At 46.3% G+C, this 24,073-nt stretch overlaps 2 protein-coding genes across 2 annotated transcripts in view; both read left to right on the top strand.

Annotated features, from left to right (window-relative positions):
* The window catches only part of LOC104876361 (prolactin), a 36,883-nt gene extending 25,232 nt beyond the window's left edge, over positions 1-11,651 (top strand). Inside the window, exons 3-6 of the mRNA XM_033759502.1 lie at positions 4,578-4,753; positions 6,871-6,978; positions 7,979-8,158; positions 10,167-11,651. Coding sequence (XP_033615393.1) covers positions 4,578-4,753; positions 6,871-6,978; positions 7,979-8,158; positions 10,167-10,358 — 656 coding nt within the window. The 3' untranslated portion in view covers positions 10,359-11,651. The remainder of the gene's footprint in view (positions 1-4,577; positions 4,754-6,870; positions 6,979-7,978; positions 8,159-10,166) is intronic.
* Positions 11,652-18,344: 6,693 nt separating this feature from the next.
* Positions 18,345-19,367, top strand: LOC104876362 (putative olfactory receptor 2W6). The gene has a single exon (XM_010644334.2). The coding sequence runs from the start codon at positions 18,353-18,355 to the stop codon at positions 19,316-19,318; it is 966 nt and encodes a 321-aa protein (XP_010642636.1). The 5' UTR covers positions 18,345-18,352; the 3' UTR covers positions 19,319-19,367.
* Positions 19,368-24,073: the final 4,706 nt, after the last annotated feature.

The raw sequence follows: 24,073 nt of genomic DNA, 5'->3' as shown, positions 1-24,073 counted from the left end.
TAAGGTCACCCATTACAGTTACACTAGTGCTTATTTGATTTTTCATCTCCATTAATATTTGTTTTACATAGTTGAGTGCACTGATGTTTGCTGCACATATATTTATGATTGTTATTTCTTCCTCTTGGATTGTTCCCTTTACAAGGATGCAGTGACCTTCTTTGTCTCTCCTAATCAGTCTTGGTTTAATATCTACTTTGTCTGCAAGTAGCGTAGCTACCCAGCTTTTTTCCAAAGTCCTGTTGCATGTACTATTGTTTTTTTCAAACTTTATTAAGTTTATTGGTACATTGTATGTAAACAACACCGTTACGTTTGCCGTTGGGATCTTAGTTTTTATTTCTCCCCATTCCCCTGCCCTCCCTTCACCCTCTCACTCTTCCCTCTTTACAAAGACATTGTTTCCATGTTGTTCATTTTCACATTTTTTTCTTTTACCTTTTTGCCTTTCTCCTACCCCTTGCACTCCCACTTCCTCTTCTGTTTTAGACCTTTTTTTCCTATTACACAATATCAAATATACATTTTGATGCTTATTTACGTGTTTAGTTTTTCACACCAGAGAAACTATTTGGTGTTTATACATGTGTGACATATAATGTCACTTAAGAGTATGGCCTCAATGTGCAACCATTTAGGTATAAATATCTCCAGTTTTTTTTCTTTATGGCTGACTAGTACTCCATTTTATGTAAAAAAGTTTTTGTTTATCTAGTCTCCAGTTAATGGGTAATTGGGCTGTTTCAAAATTTCAGCTATTACAAACTATTCTGCTGTAAATGTGGGTGAGTGTATATTGCTGTTGTATAACTCCTGCCTTCTAGATCAGAAATTCTGTGCTCACCTCCATTCAGTCTACTGTGTACATTCTCAATGAAACTTTAATCTCCTGGATGTCTGTTTGAATCTATTTCATGGATTTCCTTTTTTTGTTGTTGTTTTCTGAGTTGATGGTTGTAAATTTCTTATAGCAGATAGCTCTGTCAGTACTGCTGAGACTTCCCTAGGACATCTCTGTTCCTCAGAGATGTCCTCTGGGTGGATGTGGCTCTTGGTCTTTGTGTCTATCTCAAGGTCCTGCCTCCCCAGTTTCTTAAGGATTGGTATTTGGTATTTATTTGTCTCAGCTTTTCGTCCCAGTTTTTGGTACTGGACTGTGATGATGGTTATGGCACCAGATAATTGCAGTGTTGTCATAGCAAGGGAGAACAGCTGATTGCAACAGGCAGGACATCCTGGGTAAATTGGTACAATTAGCAATATCAATAGCAGCAAGCACAGCCTAGAAATGGACACGGTGTGGTATTAATTTGGTACCTTTAACCATATGAGCAAGATCTGTACTTATATAACACAATCTAACATAAACCAGGAGCTTGTCTGCAATGTTTCCCCTTAGTAGAGTGATTTTACCCCCATCAGGGGGGATTTAAGAGAGAGGGGGCAAAACAGAGAGACAAATGAAGGGAAATGTAGTAGGGCAAGGCTGAAGGACAGCAGATGACTTACTTCCCAAGCTTTGGGAGATTGGAGGAGAGGACAGGAGAGAAAGCAAGAAAGACAGAAAAAAAAAAAAAAGATTGTAAGAGTGAAGCACAAAGACAAGAGATGATTTTCACACACATGAAAATATCATAAACTCAAGTGAGATAGTTAGGAAAGCGAGAAAGAAGATAAATAGAACAAGGTAGAACTAAAGGTGAAACCCTAAATAATAAAGAGAGAAAATTCAGAGTAAAGGAAACTCAACCAGCACAGAGAAAAATATTCCTCTGCAGTGCACAATTCTGTGGTAATGTCCAAGGCAGATAGTGTCCCCGGACTGTGCTGTACACCCCTGCAAAGTCTACATTGGGTTTGTGCTGGCTGTGGGAGTGATCTCTTGGGAACTGGGCAGGTCCTTGGCCAGAAGCTTTATGGATGTCCCCCTACCCAGCCTCCTTACTGTGGCTCGCTGTGCTGTCCTCAGGCAGGGGCAGTGTGAGGCTGCTCCCTTTCCCGTGCACACGTGGCTCCACTTGGCCTTCGCACAGCTTCTTTGGCCTCACCCCTTGCTGGCACTTCTCTGTGCAGGGCCAGTGTTCCTCACAGGGTGGGGGCGGGACAGTGGGTGCTGCTGATGCTGGGAATACAGTCTGAGCTGTTAGGTTTGGCTCCAGGCTCCTGCAGTGAGTTTAATTCCCACGTAGGCTTCTGCATCTTTCTCTCAAGCCAGTGGTCGCCAGTCCTTTCTCCACTCCTGAAGCACTGAAGTCCCTCACTTCTTGATTACCAAGCAGAGGGAAAGAATGAAAAAGAAAAAGGAACTGGTGGTCTGTGTCTCAGGGAAGGAGTAGGTTGTTTCTGGTTGCTTGATTCTGAGTTTGCCAACGAAATTTGCTGCTGGCTATAGCATCTTTTGTGTGGAGGAAACCAAAATAGGCCAGAGGGCTTTTTTTACCCTCCATTCTATCCTGTGGGGCCTGAGTTAGTTGCACCTTTTCAGTCCAACAGTTTTTTGGGGACTTGCAGTGTAGGGATTCTTGCTGAATGCTGCCCACACCACTGGTAGCCCTGCGGCCTGATGCACTGTTGGATGAAGTCCTGTGGTTTTATTTGATCCACTGATTTGTTACTTCAGATTGATTTTGGCATCGGGATGTATGTCCATCTTCCACTCACCTGTTTAGAGTTGCTTTCTTTTCTCTGAGTAGGTCCAACGTGGCTCCTTCTCTCGTCAGCCATGTGGTCTCTCAGATGTGTATCTTTAACTGCTCTGCCTATGTGGTTCCAGCCAAATGACTTCGAAAGGAAAAACAGGTCTGACCAGTTACCTATGCTTTCTTCATGGTATTTGCAAGAATAATAAATTAGCAACAATCGCAACACTTTTAATGATATAATCAGCAAGGCTTCTATCTGTTTTATCCCCTCTTACACTGTGAGAATCACTTAGATAACAAATGTGCAGGGGAGTGGGCTGAGGTGAGAACATCTGTGGACATGAATTCCCTGAGCTCCGTTTGGACAGCATACTTCTTCTACACATGTGCCTACTGTCACCATTTTGGCGATGCGATCTCACTATAACGCAAAAAGGAAACTTGTTGAATTATCACATTTTTGGAAATTAAAAAAATATATAACATATTATTTTAAATTTGTAATCAGTATGTTATGTAGCTACATTGTACAATAATAATTTTTAGTTGTGTTTAGTTATTTAAGGTATTTGTGTTTAGGAATTTTTTTATATAGAAATCTGAAATGTGTTCTTGGGTGTAGTGATGCACATCTTAACCCTATAACAAGGGAGGCCGAGACAAGAGGATCCTCAAGAGTTCGAGGGTATCTTGTACTACAAAAGAAGACCCTGTCTCAAAAAAAAATCTTTACTGTTTATTTTTACCTTGGAGATTTTTACCAAAGTTTCTATGGAGCTTAGTCATTTGATCGTCACATTGTCACATCAGAAATTGTTCTGGAGCAGTGTCACTGAAAGTAGAAGCCAATTTTAATTTGGAAGCTGCATGCTGTTTCTTTCTGTGAGTGTAAATCATTCACAGTTGAGGGCTCTGTTTTCCATCTACTGAAATAAGACATTCACGAAGCCATCCTCCATCGGTCACCGATTTTTAATGAGGGAAATTTATAGAGCAGACAAAGTGAATAAAATCAGGCTGCGCGGGCCTTAGTACCCTGCAACTCAAGCCCAAGCGCTGCTCTCCTCACACACTGGAAGCCCTCTGCTGTCCCTGTCCCCGTGACTGCTGACGGGGGCCCCGCTGACAGAGGCCAAGGGAGAGCCCAGAGCCCGGCCCTGAACCACCCTGCCAGGGGCGAGACTGGAGCATCAGGGTTCTGCCTCCCCCGCTGCACCGGGCCTTGGGGGAAATCACCCGAGCACCCTGAGCCTCAGGACCCTGCGGTATAAGGTGGTGAGGGACACAAGGGCCCCGGGCTCTCCCAGAACTAATGCACAGGTCCGAGTCAGAGAACAATACAACAACTTTGGACCCACTCTCAGGCAAAGGCAGTGGGTTGTTGCCGTGAGCTAGCAGGTCCACGTGTGGCATCAGTTCTATGACGGGATTCTCTGCCTGCTCAGTGTGAGCAACCAAGCAAATCACGCGCCCTTATTCCCATGAAGATGAACGGGTTAACTGTGCTGCTCTTGTTATATCCGCTTCCAAAGTGCAAATCTCAGAAAGTGAGTTAAAAACTCCAATCTCTAGAAAGTCTGACTGCCTACAAATCTAAAGAAAGCCCCAAACCATTAAACTACACTAAAACAATGATTTAAAACACCCAGAGGAGAGCTAATTTGAGCTCTAAATTTTGCAAAGAACAGAAGCACTCTGGTAGCAATAAAAAATATGCAGGAAACCACACTTCTCAAGCTTCTATCTGGGCAGATGTAATTATATGTCTAAGGGGGCACAGGGCAAGGTGTTATTTTTCCCCATCCCAGCTCTTCCTGCACCAAAATACGCATGATGTCAGCAGAGAGCCAAGGTTTGTGTTCCCCTCAGCAGGATGACTGTGGGTCACTTCAGCTAAACAGATCATCTCACAGTGGGTGGTGTTTTCCTGAGCAGGCTCCCTCCTGCTGCTCCTGCTCCTGTCTGGCCTGCTCCTTTGGAAGAATGTGGCCTCCCAGACCAACTGCCCTGAGGACTCCTCATGCTGGGTGTGTTGCCTGTGCCTGATGGACAAGGCCTTCAACCAGTTTCAGAACCTGAGGAACTATTCCTTAGGACTGTTCTTGGAATTTGTAAGTACCTCACTTTTTTCCTTTTCCCCAAAGGAGTGATCCCACCAACAAGTGGGCTGCATTACAGTTTAAACACAACACATTTATCAAATATAAAATCCTAAGTTTGATAGTTCAAATTTAATAGTTCAAAGAAAGCATAAGCCCCCCCGCAAAGGGGAACAAGGAGAAAAAGACAAAAAAGAAAATTTCATGAAATCTCAGATTGTCAAAGGATGTAATACATGTTTAAAACTTCCCCTTAATTCTCTGAATGTTTAGAAATTTTAGTTCCTGACATAAGTCACCTTTCAGTGGTACTGAGGGACAGCACTGACCCCTTGTTGCATGCAGGGGCCAGCAATGGGCATTCTCCACCCAGCAGGCTGCAGATGCCCCAGCACTGATAACAGCATTCCAGTCAGTTTGCAGGGCTGAAGAAATGAAACTAAATTCATGCCAGAGGGGAAATCCTGAAATAAACAGCTTTCAAGAGCCCCAAAGTGCTAGGCATCCTTGTTGTAAGATTACCCGTGCAGTTTGTAGTTACAACAGAGGGCTGGTGCAGAAGAGGAAACAGTTGTCTTCTCCTACCAAAGTTGCCCTGAATGTTGTCTCCCGTCTCTTCTCTGCCAACAAAGGAGTAGCCAAGGGTTAGGGATTCTGATCACCAAGGGTCTCTGTGCAGACCAAGAGCCCGGTGTGTAATAAAGGCGGATGCTCGCGCTTCTCTTCTCCCTAGCTCCTGTTTCGTGCATTCCTCATTTCCAACTGGCCACCATTTACATTTCAAATTGGCCGAGTGGTCGTGTTAAAGTTCTGCAAGTTTAGTCTAATACCAGCCTCTGCACTTCTTTTTCTTTTCAACCTCGATCCATTACTTAGAATTTCCTAAAATGTTTTGCCCTGCATTATGAACCATTTTTTCGCAACAACAACTTCATATTCTGAATTTATCTGAAGAGATGGGTGTGAGGACTAGGAGGTGATTAAGGAAGCGTTAGACCAGATCTGTGATAATACCCGTTTTAACTTCAACTTGAGGTAAGTAAAATTTTGAGGGGAAATAAATCATAATGATACTGGAAATGATATCAGAGATTAACCATGAAATATTATATTTCCTCCCAACCTGTTAGCTGTCTGATATGCCTAACTTGTGTTCTCTAAGAATCAAAGAATGAATTCTAGCAAAAACGGAGGTTAAGGGTAGGAAGGTATTTTTGATAGGAAAGATCCTGGTAGGTAGGAGGGGACCCAAGTGGGCAGCAGGGACTCTACTCTACAGGGGAGTTTTATAGACCACAGCCCACATGGGCAAAATGTGGGCCACAGCCAGGATCAGTCAGTAAGGTTCCAGGTACAGCTATCGGGTAATAGTGGCTAATTGGGAAACAAGTCACATGACAATTGGACACACGCAGGGGGACAAAGGCTTCCCCTAGGAAATGGTGGGTCCAGAGGTCTCTGGTCACAGAGCCACAGGGTTGGCTGTCGGCTATGCAGACTTCATTAGGGCCAGTGTTTCTCCTTGAGGAAGTATTAGGTCTGGTCGTCTTGGCTTTATCTTGAGGCCCGGCCTCCAACTGATGTGTCTGTGGCCCCAGCTGTGGAGCGTTTCACCCCTGTCCTGACGCCATTGAGTACCTAGCCCTAGGAGACTACCTAACACAGCTGCCTATAATAATAGCTCCTTAAGGGAAACTATCTATCTGCACCCACAGGAAACAAGAGCTAGACAGATAAACTCAGATGCCCATGCATCCTGCATTTGGCTCAAATACTAGAAACAATAATACTTAACACACTAATAGTTCTACGGATTTGCTGGTTTTAGTCTGCTAGATGGCACTTTTCTTCCAAACAGTAACCTGGAGCAAGAGTGAGAAAACAAAGGCATAGCAACAATTAGAAGGGGACACAATTAGATGAAAAGTGAGCTGTAAAAGGTTTTGATTTAGTGTTAATGGAGAAAATACAAAAAGTGTTAGTTACTTTCGTGATTCTTCACTTTCAGTTTCTGTGGAATTCTCCTTTTTGAAAAAAATCACGCTTGTATCCACTGCATTAGTGTTCTGGTAAGGCATGACTTCTTTTCCGTTCCTAAAGCCCAGCTGATTGATTTTAACCATTTCCAGCATAACCATTATTTCCCTGGCTCACTCTTCATCATGCGAAACTGGAGTAACTGCCACACATACTCCACCTCCATCCCGGCTGAGGAGAACCAGCTCCTGCAGATGCAGGTGAGCCCCTCGGCCAGCTCCACAAGCACAGCACAGGCCCGGCCTGGAGGTGCCGGCCACAGCCCGCGAAACAGCTGATTGTTTAACCATTTCCAGCATAACCATTATTTCCCTGGCTCACTCTTCATCATGCGAAACTGGAGTAACTGCCACACATACTCCATCTCCACCCCGGCTGAGGAGAACCAGCTCCTGCAGATGCAGGTGAGCCCCTCTCGAAAAATCAGCTGTTCGATGGAGCAGGGCCAGACGCACTCACTGACCAGGCTGATGATGCTGTTTCCGACCTGCTTCTCACTTAGCCCTGCGGCCTTCGTAGCGGGCAGAGTCGGAGCTGCGCTGCACACGCGTGCGTGTTTGTGAGGCCAGCAGGTGCAGACTGGTGTACTCGGCTCACCGGGGCCCCTGCACAGCAGCTTTTCCCCGAAATCTGCCTGACCTCAGCCTCAGGCTCTACTTTCTCCCTCTTCTCTCACTTGGCTGCTTTCTCTGTCTACACGGAAAGCCGCGACCCTACGCGCGGCCAGTGAATCTTTCGCCACGTTTCTGATGGCAGCAACGCTGGCCTCGGCTCCAGTCACAACCAAGGCTGCGTACCCAGCCCCCATCACTGGGCCGAGTTCTCAATTGTTACTCTTACATTCTCTCTCTTCTAATTCCCGGCCATAAGCAGTGTCTTAACACGATTTTAAATGAAGAGATAGAAATTCAGGAAGAAAATAATATCAGTTTTCATCTCTGAGAACACGCATCGAGAAACTAGTTCTTTCCATTAGCTAGTTCGGTGTGTTTGCTTGAATTAGGGTAGTAAGGAATGGGCGAGGTGTTTAAATACTACACCTCTCCCAGGTGTGTCATCCACAAACAATTTTATGTAATCTCAGGAATGACATATACATAAGGTCAGGTTATCAGAAAAAGTTATTTACATTTAATTAGATGTAATTAACCAGCTTCATCTCATTTGTTTTAATGTGATTGCCTTGATGTGGCTGCTTAGTCACAAGACATCGTCAAGCTGATCATCAGGATGCTGCAGTCCTGGAATGAACCCCTCTACCACTTTCAAATTGAAGCCAGTCATCTGACAGGATTTCCCACGGCACTCGAGAACAAAACAATCCATGCTGTGACGAAAAGCAACCAACTTCAAGGAACCCTGCAGAAGTTAGCCAGTCAGGTGCGTTGCCTTCCAGTGCTTTCCTGTTTTCTCTTTAAGGAGGTTCTGCTGTGTGGGAGGTGTTTCGAACCCCTTACTGGCAAGAACACCATTTAGTGTGCATGTTGAGCTCACAGCCCGAGAGTGAACAGGGCGGCGATGTGGTATTCCACAGTGAAAACACTAAGGTCAGTGAGTCCCAGGGTGCGACGCTGTGGACGGTCGCTGCCCTCCTTGCTCTGTCCACGAGGACACCAGGACTCGCACCTGCATGGGCCTGGTGGTTCAACAGTTTCCTTGGAAAGAAAATCGGAGGGGAGCACCCGAGCACTCTTCCCTCTTATCCCAGGACACCCACACTGAAGTTCGGCCACATTCTTTGCCTCTGCCCTTCACACCAGAGAGCTAGGGTGGGAAGGGAGAACAGCAGAGCCAGACTGGATGGCTCCCTCAGCGCTGCCCTGCTCTGAGGACGCTGAGAGGCCGTAGTAGTAACACTGCCCTTGAACGCCAAGTTAGAGCGGAAGACCCGCGCCTCCCCGGAAAGCTTCCCTTGTGTCATTTGTAGGATGTTATACACAATGTGTTTTCCTTACTGTTCCTAAATGAAAATTCATTTCAGTACATTCCCTCTTCCCGAATAGTCTTCCCCAGAGAAAACTGACATTTTCAATGTTAACAGCCATTCAGATGTGAGATTTTCAACATTAGTGAGGTAACAAATAAGCCGCTTGCTGAATTCTCAGAAATCATGTTTCTCCTAAAGATAACTATATAATTACAGAATTCGTAAGGGATTTTATAGTTTTCCTTTTGTGTCTTAAACACATGGTAACGTGTGTCATTTATGTCATTCTCACGGGATGGATCTACCTCCAACAGAAATACAAAGAACACATCATGTCAGGCCCACAGGAGAGAAGCACCCTAGTTTTCAAGTTTTCATCTTCATCGCTAAGGTTGCTAATTTGTTTCCTCATGGCTCATTTTCTGTATCTTCTCCCCACCATGTATTTATTCCTGTTCATATCATAGCCCTTTGCACAGGAAATCTTCCCTTAGGGCTCAAGCACCAAAGGAAGAGAGTACAAGCAGAAAGTCCAATACCAAATACAGTGCACACTTCACTCCAGGAAGATGATCTTCTCTTTAGGAGGAAGTTCAGCAGATCAGGGCTACAGCGACCCAGGTTGGATCTAGCAGCTCTGACAGTCAGCTGAGATTGTCAGAGGCAGCGCAGTGCTCCCTGGTCTCCATGTGCAGGTTCTCCCGGCTGGTGAGGCTGGCTGAGAGCTCAGGGACACAGGCTCCCTCTCGGGCCTTGACAGCACTTTTCTGAAGCACAGCCTCACCCTCGATCCATCCACCACCCTCACCATGGAGGTTTGATCCCAGACTCGCCTTCCCGTCGGTGCTTTTCCATGGACTCCCAACACAGGGATGCAAAGATAAAATAAAGTAAAACACAGATTCTCCCCATGGAGTACTGCAAGAACAAATTCCTGGAGCGCATGAGAAACTCCTGACCTTTGGGGGAGCCCTGACTTCACTGTCTGCATCTTAAACACCGAGGCCAGTACTCATGATGTCTGTGGTTTTTGTGACAGAAACAACATGGAGAATAGATTCAGTTGAAAGGAACAAAAAGATAGACGGTAAACCATCAGAAGAAATAAAATTCAAAGGGTGCATCCGAGACAAGATTGAGGAAATACAGAGTTCCCTAGGTGGGCTTCTCTGCCGTCCTGGTCAGATCCGTGCAAGGTGCTGGGTCTCCGCCCTCCACTCCTGCAGGTTCATAGTTCACCAGCGATCACTCGTCTGTCAGAAAAGCAGAGCTGGGTTCTGCTTCTCGCTCTCAGGTGATTAACTCGTTTAGGATGCCCCGGCCAGGGAGATAAAAAATGGTTTTGGGGTGATGTGTTACATTACTATCTCTTCCCACCACCACGATTGCAGAATTGAAAGGAGCAAGGACAAACAAGTACGAATGGTGTGAGTGACTAATGAGTGTCCTTTTGGTGCCTAGTTTGTTCCTGCAGCCACAGACACCGTGGACTCCGCTGCCGGGATAGAAGTTGCTTCTCTACAGTCAACTACTGAAAAATCTCGCTGGTTATCATTTTACTACATGTTTCTCTGCCTGAACAAGGATGTCCATAGGATTCACAAATACTTCACCTTCCTCCAGGGCCAAGTCATCTATCGTGGGAGCTGCTAAGCCCCTACTCATTGCTGTGTTTCTGAGATGTTTCTTAATTAGCTATTTCTTATGAAACTTCTAGTTTTTCTTTTTTGCTTTTTGATGCAGAATTGGATGTAAAAGTGTAAGATGTCTCTTATTAAAAAATTAGCAACTGAATCCTTAAGACTGTCATACTCTTAAAAGTTAATTATGAAAACTGCTTCTCCATACTCAGTCGAACACCAAAGTAAATGCTATACCACTGTGAGCAATTCCTGCCAAAATTCATCAGGAATGAAAGAAACCAGCCTTGCAGATAAGACAACTAGCAATACTCTTCAGAAGTGTAGCAAATTAATGCAGGGAAAGTCACGAGGTCCAGCTGTAGATTGCTATTAGTCATTCTACTTATGCTATAGGGAAGAATGAATTCTGAGGACTCTGGGAAAGCTGCCACATCCTACGGGCCGACATTCACAGTATTTGGACAGACAATACTGGTTCTGTTGTAACCGCTATTGCCCTCCGTGGCGTGAGATTTACTGAACCACTGCAACTTGGGACTCAAGCACGACGGCTTTGTATTGCTCTCACGGCTGTGCTCACACACGTACCCTGCAGTCCCATCTCATGAGCGTCGTCTTGGAAACACTCCCTGTGCGCTCCTCACTCTGCACCTGATAAGTCCGGTTCCCTCAAGCTCTGAGTCCATCGAGCATTTGCCCATTGAATACGTTCCTCTCCTCTACAGCAGCTCAGGGTCACAGCAGGCAGAGCAGATGGTCAGTTTAGCCGTTTTTCTTCTCCACCCCTTCCTCCTTTCAAGTGAGAAACACCTCACACCCGTGACAACCTAAGGACCTCCACGAGGCCCCAACTCTTAACATCCAACAATGTCCTCCACTGCCACTGAGCCTCAATCACATGAAGCCTGGGGGCTCACCCAGAGCCTGTCCATACTGTACCAGCAGGGAAATACTACAAAGTTGATGAGCTCAGCAGCTTAGAGTAATGGAGGGATTTCTTCCAGTTCCAAAGAAGTACAACCCAATCAAAAGTACATGCTCTACTAACTGCAGAAACAAAATTAGATCATCTGAATAGTCCCATAAAATTTGGAGGTACGGTAGAAATGGACACTACGATGTAGAGTTTTCAGTCCCAGAATTAATGACAATTTTACACAATCTCTTTCCCAGAATAAGAGAAATAGCGAATAGTTTCTCTGGTGTGAGAAATTAAAGTTCTAAATAAGCTTCGAATTTTATAACTGACCGTGTGAAATTGGAAGAAAAGGGCTAAACATGTAGGGGAAGTAGGAAGAGTAGGGAAAGGGAAATAAGGGAAAGAAAAAAATATGAGAAAAGGGAAACATGGAAACAAGGTCTTTGTAAATAGTGGAGGGGAAGGGGGTGAAGGGGAGATGAGGGCATGGGGACAACACGAGAGCCAAGATTTGTGTGTAAAGTATCAGATCCCAGCGACGAAGGAACTGTCCCGTGTACTGAAAAGTGCAATAAACTCAGTCAGGAGACTGGGTGCAGCCGGGCGGTGGTGGGGCCTCCCACAGCTCTCCTGGCCACTGCTGTGTGCCCCGAGCAGGACGCGGTGTTCCAGTCCCTGCCTTCGCCTCTGTGTCCCTGCCTGACGTCGGGGTGGCTTTGGCTGCGATGTGCTGTCTCCACACAGGCCCAGCAGCCGTGGTCAATCATTCGTGAGCTAGAAACCCCAAAAGGATGAGCCCGCGTGCACCTTTTCTTTGTAGAAGTCGATCATCTCAGGCCTTGTTAAGCGGTGGACGGCTGACAACACACCAATGGCCTCCGTTTCTGAGGAAATCCTCCTCATTTTCTGTTTGGTGCTTGGACTCGGCAGAGAATTGAAGAAGACCACGTCCACCTGACTCCCTCACTCTCTCCCTCCGCTTGAGCTGAACCATCGGTGGGCACCAGCCCCTGATCGGAGCATCTGCGGAGAAAGAGTTACCCATCCTCATTCCTGGCTCCGTGTTCCTCCCCGAAGCGAGGGCTCCTTCCAAGTCCCTGCGCTAAGGTTGTGTCTTCCGATTCCAGGATCCATGCGCGCCCTGTCCCCTGCAGTCACGGAGCTTCAGTGTCCCCCTGCTCTTAAAGTTCTCACAGAGCTTTGTCATGCTTGTTAGCTCTGCGAGAGCCCCTTCCTAGCTCCCCCTCTACTTCAATCAGCTTTTTATGTGTTTCTAATTATCCGCATGTGGAAATGGCCCTTTGTTTTCTGAGCGTGAAACCGTGAACTCCCATGTTAGCCCATGATGGTGCTTTGTCAGCCTGGCCCTAATGTGCCCACGACCGGAGGGCAGCATCTCTCTGCTTGGTCCCAAAAGCATGAATACAGAAATATCCACAGTTCTCACAACGCCATAGAACTGATTTTTGTCATGTGTTTTTCTTTGCCTTTAGAAGATGTTGTAGAAATTTCAGGCTACTTCAAACTGAAAAATAGACACTCAGCAGATGAATGCAAGTGTAATGCTCTGGGCATCCAGATAAGGTAGGAATCCTGGAAACTGACTAGACAACTCTCTAGTCATAAAAGTACATACACACACCGAAGAATGATTTGCAACTAACTGTACTCCAAAAAATACAATCAAAACTTTAGAAATAATATCTAAATTTTTTATTTCAGTCTAGTGCCCAATCTAAAGAACCAGGCTATCTCCTCAAATCTTTAAGTGAGTGGGAATTTGAGACTGTGTTGCTGTGATTCTTCTTCTCCAGGTTGAATCCATGAGCTTTATGACTTAAACATTGCTCTAATTGCAGGTTTTTCGGGGTTAAATTCCAGTGAACAAATAGATTCCATACTGTGAGCAGCCTGGAGACAACAATTTAAAAGCAGATATTAACAGCGACAAAAACCCCCTACAGTAACAGAAACGGAATCATTTCACTATTCATAAAACCTCATTAATTTTACTCGTCGTTTTAGCGGTTGCGGTTTTGTGCTTTAACTACCATGTAAGTGCTCCTCCAGGTCCATCCCACGACCATCATCCCCTGGGTTCTGCTGTCACTGACGACCAGGCCCCTCCTGTGAGGGATGATCACTCGCAAAGCTGCTCCAGGTCGGGTCTTTGTCCTTGAGGCGCTGGGCCAAATATCCCATGACGTAAGTCAGTGTCTGTTCATACGTCTTCAGTGTTTCTTTTTGGAAGCTACAGTATCTCTTAGAAAATGTTTCAGAGGTGTCTCCTCTCTTCTGGACTTTATGCCATGTTTACAGATATCCTTCAACAACAGAATATAGAGCAGAGAGTGTCTTTTCTGTGATGGTCGTACTTCCCGCTTTTTAAGCTGGAGAGAAGAAATGAAAACATAGGAACAGTGAAGTCACATGTACTATAAATGACCTATTTTGGGATGCAGCACACATAGGCACTCTCTTCCCAGTGGTGTGGCACAAGCCTACTGCTTCTCTTTGCTCTTTGCTTACAGAAGGGTTGCATGAATTATATTCATTCCTCTCAAGTGACAGCAAGTGCACACCAACGGGATGGAGAATAAAACAGATTTCAAGAGCAGACTGAGCCACGTTACTCGATTCATGTGCACTTTCAGCCTCTGCTCATAGACTAAATTTGCCTTGAGTGGAAACTCACAGATTTTCAAATCCCAAGCTCATACCAAAACCGGAAGTGAAAGCATTGTATATATATTACAGGACACCTAGTTGCTGCTCTGACCACACGAGGATTGTTAAGGGGCAGAGGAAGGCAACTCTGAGAACATTTCTTCATGGCTCCTAAAAGCAGGCATTGGAGCAGAAGTTGAGTATCTCATTCTGGGTTTATGCAATACCTAATTGGTTTCCTGAAAAGTAAAATATCCACAGTAGTTGGAGAGTAATCAAATTGATTATGGCAATTAGAAGGAAAATACTGAATAGAGACAGATAACTTTTATTATGAAAAAACCCATAAGGGCCCAAAATAAGAGTTGCTTGGGGCAGGCAGGGGGTAGGGTGTGCAGAGGACAGGAGGAGGAGACACAGGATTGGATCTACTCCCCATGCTGAAAGGGGCCAGTGGCTGTGCTGCCACCAGGAGGAAGAGAAGCTTCTCCTTTTATCCTTCTTGCAAACAATCTGGGTCAGAGTTCAGAGGATCAACAGTAAGTGGAACTTTTCCACCTCAGAGTCAGTGAAACAACACTGTGCAGACTGGTACGTGAACCTAACAATCATGCTACCTATTGCTTCTAAAATAAGTATGTTCAAAATGGCTTGCAAACTACCTTTTGTGGGAAAACCTTTCCCAGGTAAGAGATTTCCTTTGTGAAAGACAAGTAATAAGAATATCATCCGAAGAAGCAATTTTTTGCATTTTTTCAGGAATAAATACATTCATAGTTGATAGAAAACATTATGAGTGCTGCAAATTCATAAATCAGCTTTTCATAGTCCAAGTTTAGCCTGCTTATTTCCTCACACTGGCTTTCCTGAGGACCCCACTGTTGGCCCGTGGGAACAGAACAACTCCCCACAAAAGTGGTCACAGAGAAGGTCTCCATCTGTGACATTGTGATGTCTTGGATGGAAAGATAATACTGCAGCTAAGGGCAGCATGACTGCTGCACAAAACTGCTACAGACAGAAATTAACCTGTGGGAAAAACAAAATTCCTATCGATCTATGAGCTGTTCCTGCTAGAACAACATCTACCCCTGTTGCTAGAAGCCTGTTCACATCACCTCTCTCCACCCTACTGTTTCCTGCACAACACTTCCGTGGACCGTATTGGTCAGCTTTTGCAGTGATATGTACTCAACCACGTTTACAGAAACACTGCTCACAATGGCTGACGTTGGAAGACACCCCATCATGGGTGGACAGATAAGGAAAGTGTGGTATACATACACAATTAAGTACTACAGTGGCATAAACAGAAATAAATTAGAGTCATTTGTGGAAATGCACCTTGCGACCGTAGCTAAGTAAAATAAATCTGACACAGAAGTTTCAATATTGCATGGCTTCTCCTATAGAAGAAACACAACGCATACAATCTTTCAAGATGAAATAGAAGAGAGATGACAGGAAGCACAGACGTTGACGTTGCGGAGACAGGAGGGGAACCGGGGGAGGCTGATGAGATGCAGGGAGAAGGGGAGGGGCATAAATGTCTTCAGCCCGGCCCGTGTGTACCACATCCCCGGATGAACGTCTTCATCATGTGTCCCAAAGAGGTACTAATGAAAGCAAGTTAAAAAGGAAAACACAAATTCAGGACTACGACTCTCCAGTGTAGCCAGAAAGAGGGGAATAATGGAAAATCATACAGATAGGGCTGAGTTTTGGTCAATTTCAAACTTCTAATGAATGCTAAATTCAATAGTTTCCATGTTTATATTTCACTGAAAGTGGAACAGTGATCATATGGTTATGAATCTAGAATTATGATTATTGCATTCATTTATTAAAAAGCAAATATTTTTGTCCCATACATGCTTATCTGGAGAGCTTACTATTTCCTTTTAGCTAATACACTACCCTCCGAATAAACTAATTTCAAGGGAAAATGTTACTTTCCTAGGTAAGGTTGACATTTTCAACTTTTATGAATTTAATTTCATATGAAAGTCATTTCTGAAATTAATTTGCATCACAGAAATCTAAAAGGACGCAGAGAATAACAGCTCTGATGTCTCAGAGGCCCGTCCATGACCCTGGCACGTGAACAAGCCCTGCCCAGGGCCTGCACTCCTTGCTCACCTCTGCGTGGCCCTGGCCCCCAGGGCTGAGCCGCACCAACGTGGGCAGCTGCAGAGCTGCACGGACACCTGCTCTCTGCCTGTTGGCCTCTCGGGGAATACCCAGAACCCAGCGTGGTGCCATCTCCTTAATTAGGAAAAAGGTATCTATAAATACAAGCAACAAAACGGTGCACTAAAGATTACAAAGAGCAAGCCAAAAATACACTTGCACAATTTATTTCACGGTCTTCACCAGTTCCATGACTCACTTTTCTGCAGCGTGTGAGCTGAGCAGTGAGTTGCGTTCACTCCCAGGTGCCCTGTTGCACTGCAGCGCGAGTGGGGTGGGCACAGAGTGCAACACTGCTGGTCAGTGCCTCCTGGGGCTTCAGGAATTCGCACCATGAGAGCTCTTCCTGCCTGACCCCAGGACGGCCCTGCTCCTGAAAGGACAGGGCTGTGTGCTCTGTGTGGAGCTGGAGGCTCGGACGTGCCCCAGCCAACTTTCTGGCTTCTGGTGAGTTTCCCTGATGTCTCCAGCAGAAGATGCAGGGTGGCAACAGGTCGGAGACAGGGAACGCCTCAGTCAGACACGAAACAAAACTGGGACTGGGGGGTGAGATATAAATAATACTGAGGTACTGATGCACTTGCCAGAGAGGATTAAATCCAACAAGCACTGTTAGTGAGTTTTCAGATGTCTGAATGAGCTCCATGCAACTAGCATCGTGATGTACACTTGAGTTTACCGTATCGGGTAACGCTGCTGGCTTCCATCCCACAAAGCAGATTCTCCCTGGATGACAGATTCGCGGGTGGGAAAGAGAGGCTCATGGCATTTCCTCAGCTACCTCAGATCTGCAAGGTGAGGAGGGGCCAAGGGTGATTATAACACAGGTACAGCTGGTCTTGATACACAGTCCAGGCTCTGGCATGGGAATGGAGACCAGGCAGTGTCAGGAGAAGTCGAGCAGGGGCCTGGATGGGAAGGGAAACTCAAAGTCATGCATGGTGGCCCACGACTACACCACGAAGTGTGACCTGGTCTCCAAATGAAACATTCAAGGCACTGTGCAAACACCTGAGAGAGAGAGAGATAGAGAGATAGAGAGAGAGAGAGAGAGAGAGAGCTCTTCCCTCCCATGTGTGAGGCCCTTGGTTCAATCTGCACGACTACCAGAACAACAACAACAACAAAGAAAGGTTAAAAAAGGAGTGTCTTTCATAACAAAGTCGAATGTTGTTAAGAGACAAAGGACACTCGCAACTTTTCAAATGAGCTGATACAAACAGTATTTTAGAGAGAAGTGCATTTGGGTTTTGAAATGTTCCGGTGCTGGAGGTTGTTACTATGAGCATGGGACAGGGGAACCTGGGGCAGGGAGGGGCTCCGTGCGTGAGGCTCAAGGAGAGGCCCGAGGGGCAGCTGGCAGCACTGTTTCTTGACTCGCATGACAGTTCCAAGAGCAGTCTCCTACATCTCCCAACTTCTACTTTTGTTTGTGAGTCTGTGTTGATTTCATACTAACAGTGGCACTTGATGGGTTTTTTTAAAAATGAAGACGCGTGGAACTGACTTCCTCTGTTGTTTCAGAAGAAAAGAGGGGGCCAGTGCCTGGCTGTGAGGAGGCAGATGCTCCAGGCACAGGGCAGGAAGAGCACCGGTTCTGCAGTGTGGCTGCTCCCTGTGCAGCTCACTTCCCTGCCACCGTGGATATGAATCAGGCGTGGCGTGAATCCCCCCTGGAAGGGCCCTCTGGGAGGACAGTGCAGGACTCGGGCCTTTAAAATTCATGGCTCTGAGATCACCACACCATCCCAACGTGAAAGGATGAACACAGCCTGGTGTGTGGGTGATCAAAGCATTGGGGGACTTAGGATGTCGCCTGCTCCTGAGGTCCCTACCTCAGCTGGAACTTGGTACACGTGCACATTTTCTGGACATAAACATCCTCGTACCTTTTAAGGGTTAGACAAACTTAAAGTAATAAACAGCGTCTCCGTTTGGAAGAGGAAACGTTCCTGACAATACATCCAGCTCTGAAATCCCTGGAGTAGACTTCATGGCTCTGTAATCGAACGACACACACAGAACCAGAGGACATGGGACCCTTAGCCTTTGCAACAACACACACTCAGTAGGATGCATCACTTTGGAAATGAGTCAATGTAGGGAGGGTGGAGGCGCCGAGGAGAGGAATTGAAGCCATGCAACAGGAGAAAACACGTAGGTGCTGTGCATGGGAAATGCGCATCACCAGTCGTCCTGTACATCGAGGGCTGGCGTTGTTTGTTCCCATGGCGTCGCCTCCTAGGCTTCCATGGGGAGCAGTGGAAAGAAGCAATGGAAGTCTGGGGACAGACTTCATCCTGCTGGGGTTTTCCGGTCGACCTCAACTGGAGCCCATCATCGCTGTGCTTGTCTTCCTCTTCTATATGGTGGCTCTGCTAGGAAACTCAGCCATCATACTTGTGTCTCACCTAGATGTCCAGCTCCACACCCCCATGTATTTCTTCTTGTCTAATCTGTCTTTTCTGGATCTCTGTTACACAACGAGCATCGTCCCCCAGATGCTGGTGAACCTGTGGGGTCCGAGCAAGTCCATTACCTACGCAGGGTGTGTGCTGCAGTTCTTCTCTGCCCTGGTCCTGGGAGCCACGGAGTGTCTTCTGCTGGCCGTGATGGCCTACGACCGCTACGCTGCTGTCTGTCAGCCTCTGCACTACACGGTCATAATGCACCCTCAGCTCTGTCGGAAGATGGTGCTGACCTGCTGGCTGGGTGGCCTTGGCAGTGCCTTAATTATTTGCTCCTTGACCTTGAGATTGCCAAGATGTGGGCACCGAGAAGTGGATCATTTTTTTTGTGAGATGCCAGCATTGATCAGGATGGCTTGTGTATATTCCAAAGTAATTGAGTATGTTGTGTCTGCTCTTGGAGTCGTATTTCTGCTCACCCCTCTGTCCCTCATTCTCATCTCCTATGGAGTCATCACTCGAGCTGTGATGAGGATCAGATCAACCACAGGGCGGCGAAAGGTCCTCAATACCTGTGGTTCCCACCTTACCGTTGTAGCTCTGTTTTATGGAACAGCCATTTATATGTACATGAAGCCACCAAATGCCACGTCCCAGGAGGAGGGAAAGTTCTTCACACTCTTTTACACGATCATCACACCCAGCCTTAACCCTCTCATCTACACATTAAGAAACAAAGATGTAAAGACTGCAGTGAAGACAAGATTATTGGTCAAAAAATATTGAGCAATGTCAAGAGTTGCACAAAAATGAACTCAGAGTGTATAAAGCAAAAGAAATGTACATTTTCATTAACAGAATTCATTTATCAAAGACTATTTTTATATTGTTAAAAAATTCTACAGTAGGGGCTGGGGATCTAGCTCAGTGGTTCCGTCACCTGCCTCGCACGCACAAGGACCTGAGTTCAATCCCTGGTGCCAAAAAGAAAACAAAAACTAAAAATTCTACAGTAGTGTAGTATATGATTTTGAAGTTTGTAAGTGAGTAGAATATACAGTGGAATGAAAGGCTATGGGTCTATAAATAAAGCACAACGCTTGCACATGGGCTTGGAAAGCATCAGGTCCAATCCTTTTAGATACACATAATTATAGAGTAGGACCGAAAAGGTAAAATCACAGGTAAAAACATCATGGAGCTCACGTGATGTGAGGTTTGTACTGGACTGTGATTTTCTCTTTGCAGTTCTCCTAGCTATGAGAAATGCACTGCTCCAAGTGCTCACACCTCTCCTGCTCCCCCGGTGGAGGAGACCACCTACCGACACACACTCCAGGCTCAGCCCTGAGGTCTGACAGACACTGCTCAGCACCACGAACGTTACCTGTCCCGGCCTGACCTCATGTGCACCTGCCAGGGACGTTGAGGTGCCGGCCTGGCTGTCTCATTTAAAGTGCGCTTCCTTATCCGCTTGTCCTCCGCCCCCTCCCACTGGTGTGATGCGACTGTGGAGGGCAACCGAGCCAGAGAGAGGAGGTGACAGTGACAGGGAAGCACAGCGACCCCCCACAGACCAGCAGCTTCTGACCCCACGGGGAAAGGGGAAAGGGGAAAGGTCTTCTGTGCTGTGAAGTCCTGGATCAGCCACTGGCTTTCATTTGCTCAGGCACAGTGATGTAGGTCTTGTCCTTTTGTGACTGAGGAGCAGTGGGCTCCATGCTGCAAGGAACCCATAATAGTTGTTATTGTTTCCTTCTGGAATGTGTGGGCGGTACTCTCGCTCCCGTGCAGCTGGAGAGTATAAAAGGAAAAGGTTCTGTAATAAAGCAAGCAAGGAACATGAGAAGAAAAGTGCCTCCCGTCTCTCTGTCCTCGTCCTTTCAGGTTCAGGACCTGCTGGCAGGATCCTGACGTCGCGGCTTGCGACAGGGTTTCTAGCTCACGAATGATTGACCACGGCTGCTGGGCCTGTGTGGAGACAGCTCGTCACAGCCAAAGCCACCCCGACGTCAGGCAGGGACACAGAGGTGAAGGCAGGGACTGGAACACTGCGTCCTGCTCGGGGCACACAGCAGTGGCCAGGAGAGCTGTGGGAGGCCCCACCACCGCCCGGCTGCACCCAGTCTCCTGACTGAGTTTACTGCACTTTTCAGTACACGGGACAGTTCCTTCGTCGCTGGGATCTGATACTTTACACACAAATCTTGGCTCTCGTGTTGTCCCCATGCCCTCATCTCCCCTTCACCCCCTTCCCCGCCCCTATTTACAAAGACCTTGTTTCCATGTTTCCCTTTTCTCATATATTTTTCTTTCCCTTATTTCCCTTTCCCTACTCTTCCTACTTCCCCTACATGTTTAGCCCTTTTCTTCCAATTTCACACGGTCAGTTATAAAATTCGAAGCTTATTTACAACTTTAGTTTCTCACACCAGAGAAACTATTCGCTATTTCTCTTATTCTGGGAAAGAGATTGTGTAAAATTGTCATTAATTCTGGGACTGAAAACTCTACATCGTAGTGTCCATTTCTACCGTACCTCCAAATTTTATGGGACTATTCAGATGATCTAATTTTGTTTCTGCAGTTAGTAGAGCATGTACTTTTGATTGGGTTGTACTTCTTTGGAACTGGAAGAAATCCCTCCATTACTCTAAGCTGCTGAGCTCATCAACTTTGTAGTATTTCCCTGCTGGTACAGTATGGACAGGCTCTGGGTGAGCCCCCAGGCTTCATGTGATTGAGGCTCAGTGGCAGTGGAGGACATTGTTGGATGTTAAGAGTTGGGGCCTCGTGGAGGTCCTTAGGTTGTCACGGGTGTGAGGTGTTTCTCACTTGAAAGGAGGAAGGGGTGGAGAAGAAAAACGGCTAAACTGACCATCTGCTCTGCCTGCTGTGACCCTGAGCTGCTGTAGAGGAGAGGAACGTATTCAATGGGCAAATGCTCGATGGACTCAGAGCTTGAGGGAACCGGACTTATCAGGTGCAGAGTGAGGAGCGCACAGGGAGTGTTTCCAAGACGACGCTCATGAGATGGGACTGCAGGGTACGTGTGTGAGCACAGCCGTGAGAGCAATACAAAGCCGTCGTGCTTGAGTCCCAAGTTGCAGTGGTTCAGTAAATCTCACGCCACGGAGGGCAATAGCGGTTACAACAGAACCAGTATTGTCTGTCCAAATACTGTGAATGTCGGCCCGTAGGATGTGGCAGCTTTCCCAGAGTCCTCAGAATTCATTCTTCCCTATAGCATAAGTAGAATGACTAATAGCAATCTACAGCTGGACCTCTTGACTTTCCCTGCATTAATTTGCTACACTTCTGAAGAGTATTGCTAGTTGTCTTATCTGCAAGGCTAGTTTCTTTCATTCCTGATGAATTGTGGTAGGAATGACTACAGAGCTGCTTTTGGTTTTCTACTGAGTGTAGAGAAGTAATTTTTAATAATAACTTTTAATGGTTTGAAAATGTTAAAATTTCCTTGCTAACTTTTAATATGACACATGTTACACCTTTACACCCAAGTCCGCATCAAAAGCAAAAAAGACCAACTCGGAGATGTCCAAGGAAGGGCTAATGAAGAAACATGTCAGAAACACAGCGATGGGTACAGGTTTAGCAGCTGTCACCATAGATGACTTGACACTTCAGGAACATGAGGTATTTGGAAATCTTATGGAGATCCGTGTTCAGGCACTGAATCATCTGGCGAAGCTCAGTCAAGCAAATGTTTGCAGTAGTTGACTGTAGAGAAGCAAGTTCTGTCCAGGCAGCGGAGTCCACGGTGTCTGTGGCTGCAGGAACAAACTAGGCACCAAAAGGACACTCATTAGTCACTCACACCATTCGTACTTGTTTGTCCTTGCTCCTTTCAATTCTGCAATCGTGGTGGTGGGAAGAGATAGTAATGTAACACATCACCCCAAAACCGTTTTTTATCTCCCTGGCCGGGGCATCCTAAACGAGTTAATCACCTGAGAGCGAGAAGCAGAACCCAGCTCTGCTTTTCTGACAGACAAGTGATCGCTGGTGAACTATGAACCTGCAGGAGTGGAGGGCGGAGACCCAGCACCTTGCACGGATCTGACCAGGACGGCAGAGAAGCCCACCTAGGTAGGGAACTCTGTATTTCCTCAATCTTGTCTCGGATGCACCCTTTGAATTTTATTTCTTCTGATGGTTTACCGTCTATCTTTTTGTTCCTTTGAACTGAATCTATTCTCCATGTTGTTTTTGTCACAAAAACCACAGACATCATGAGTACTGGCCTCGGTGTTTAAGGTGCAGACAGTGAAGTGAGGGCTGCCCCAAAGGTCAGGAGTTTCTCATGCGCTCCAGGAATTTGTTCTTGCAGTACTCCATGGGGAGAATCTGTGTTTTACTTTATTTTATCTTTGCATCCCTGTGTTGGGAGTCCATGGAAAAGCACCGACGGGAAGGCGAGTCTGGGATCAAACCTCCATGGTGAGGGTGGTGGATGGATCGAGGGTGAGGCTGTGCTTCAGAAAAGTGCTGTCAAGGCCCGAGAGGGAGCCTGTGTCCCTGAGCTCTCAGCCAGCCTCACCAGCCGGGAGAACCTGCACATGGAGACCAGGGAGCACTGCGCTGCCTCTGACAATCTCAGCTGACTGTCAGAGCTGCTAGATCCAACCTGGGTCGCTGTAGCCCTGATCTGCTGAACTTCCTCCTAAAGAGAAGATCATCTTCCTGGAGTGAAGTGTGCACTGTATTTGGTATTGGACTTTCTGCTTGTACTCTCTTCCTTTGGTGCTTGAGCCCTAAGGGAAGATTTCCTGTGCAAAGGGCTATGATATGAACAGGAATAAATACATGGTGGGGAGAAGATACAGAAAATGAGCCATGAGGAAATAAATCAGCAACCTTAGCGATGAAGATGAAAACTTGAAAATTAGGGTGCTTCTCTCCTGTGGGCCTGACATGATGTGTTCTTTGTATTTCTGTTGGAGGTAGATCCATCCCGTGAGAAGACATAAATGACACACGTTACCATGTGTTTAAGACACAAAAGGAAAACTATAAAATCCCTTACGAATTCTGTAATTATATAGTTATCTTTAGGAGAAACATGATTTCTGAGAATTCAGTAAGCGGCTTATTTGTTACCTCACTAAAGTTGAAAATCTCATATCTGAATGGCTGTTAACATTGAAAATGTCAGTTTTCTCTGGGGAAGACTATTCGGGAAGAGGGAATGTACTGAAATGAATTTTCATTTAGGAACAGTAAGGAAAACACATTGTGTATAACATCCTACAAATGACACAAGGGAAGCTTTCCGGGGAGGCGCGGGTCTTCCGCTCTAACTCGGCGTTCAAGGGCAGTGTTACTACTACGGCCTCTCAGCGTCCACAGAGCAGGGCAGCGCTGAGGGAGCCATCCAGTCTGGCTCTGCTGTTCTCCCTTCCCACCCTAGCTCTCTGGTGTGAAGGGCAGAGGCAAAGAATGTGGCCGAACTTCAGTGTGGGTGTCCTGGGATAAGAGGGAAGAGTGCTCGGGTGCTCCCCTCCGATTTTCTTTCCAAGG

The sequence above is a fragment of the Fukomys damarensis genome, unplaced genomic scaffold (assembly GCF_012274545.1).
Source record: "Fukomys damarensis isolate Sample0158 unplaced genomic scaffold, DMR_v1.0_HiC HiC_scaffold_37, whole genome shotgun sequence".
Lineage (NCBI taxonomy): Eukaryota > Metazoa > Chordata > Mammalia > Rodentia > Bathyergidae > Fukomys > Fukomys damarensis.
The sequence above is the reverse complement of the archived record's forward strand: the minus strand, read 5'-3'. Positions and strand labels throughout refer to the sequence as shown.

Excerpts from the sequence above, each read along its gene's own strand:
- LOC104876362 (XM_010644334.2), top strand. The coding sequence starts at position 18,353 with ATGGCGTCGCCTCCTAGGCTTCCATGGGGAGCAGTGGAAAGAAGCAAT.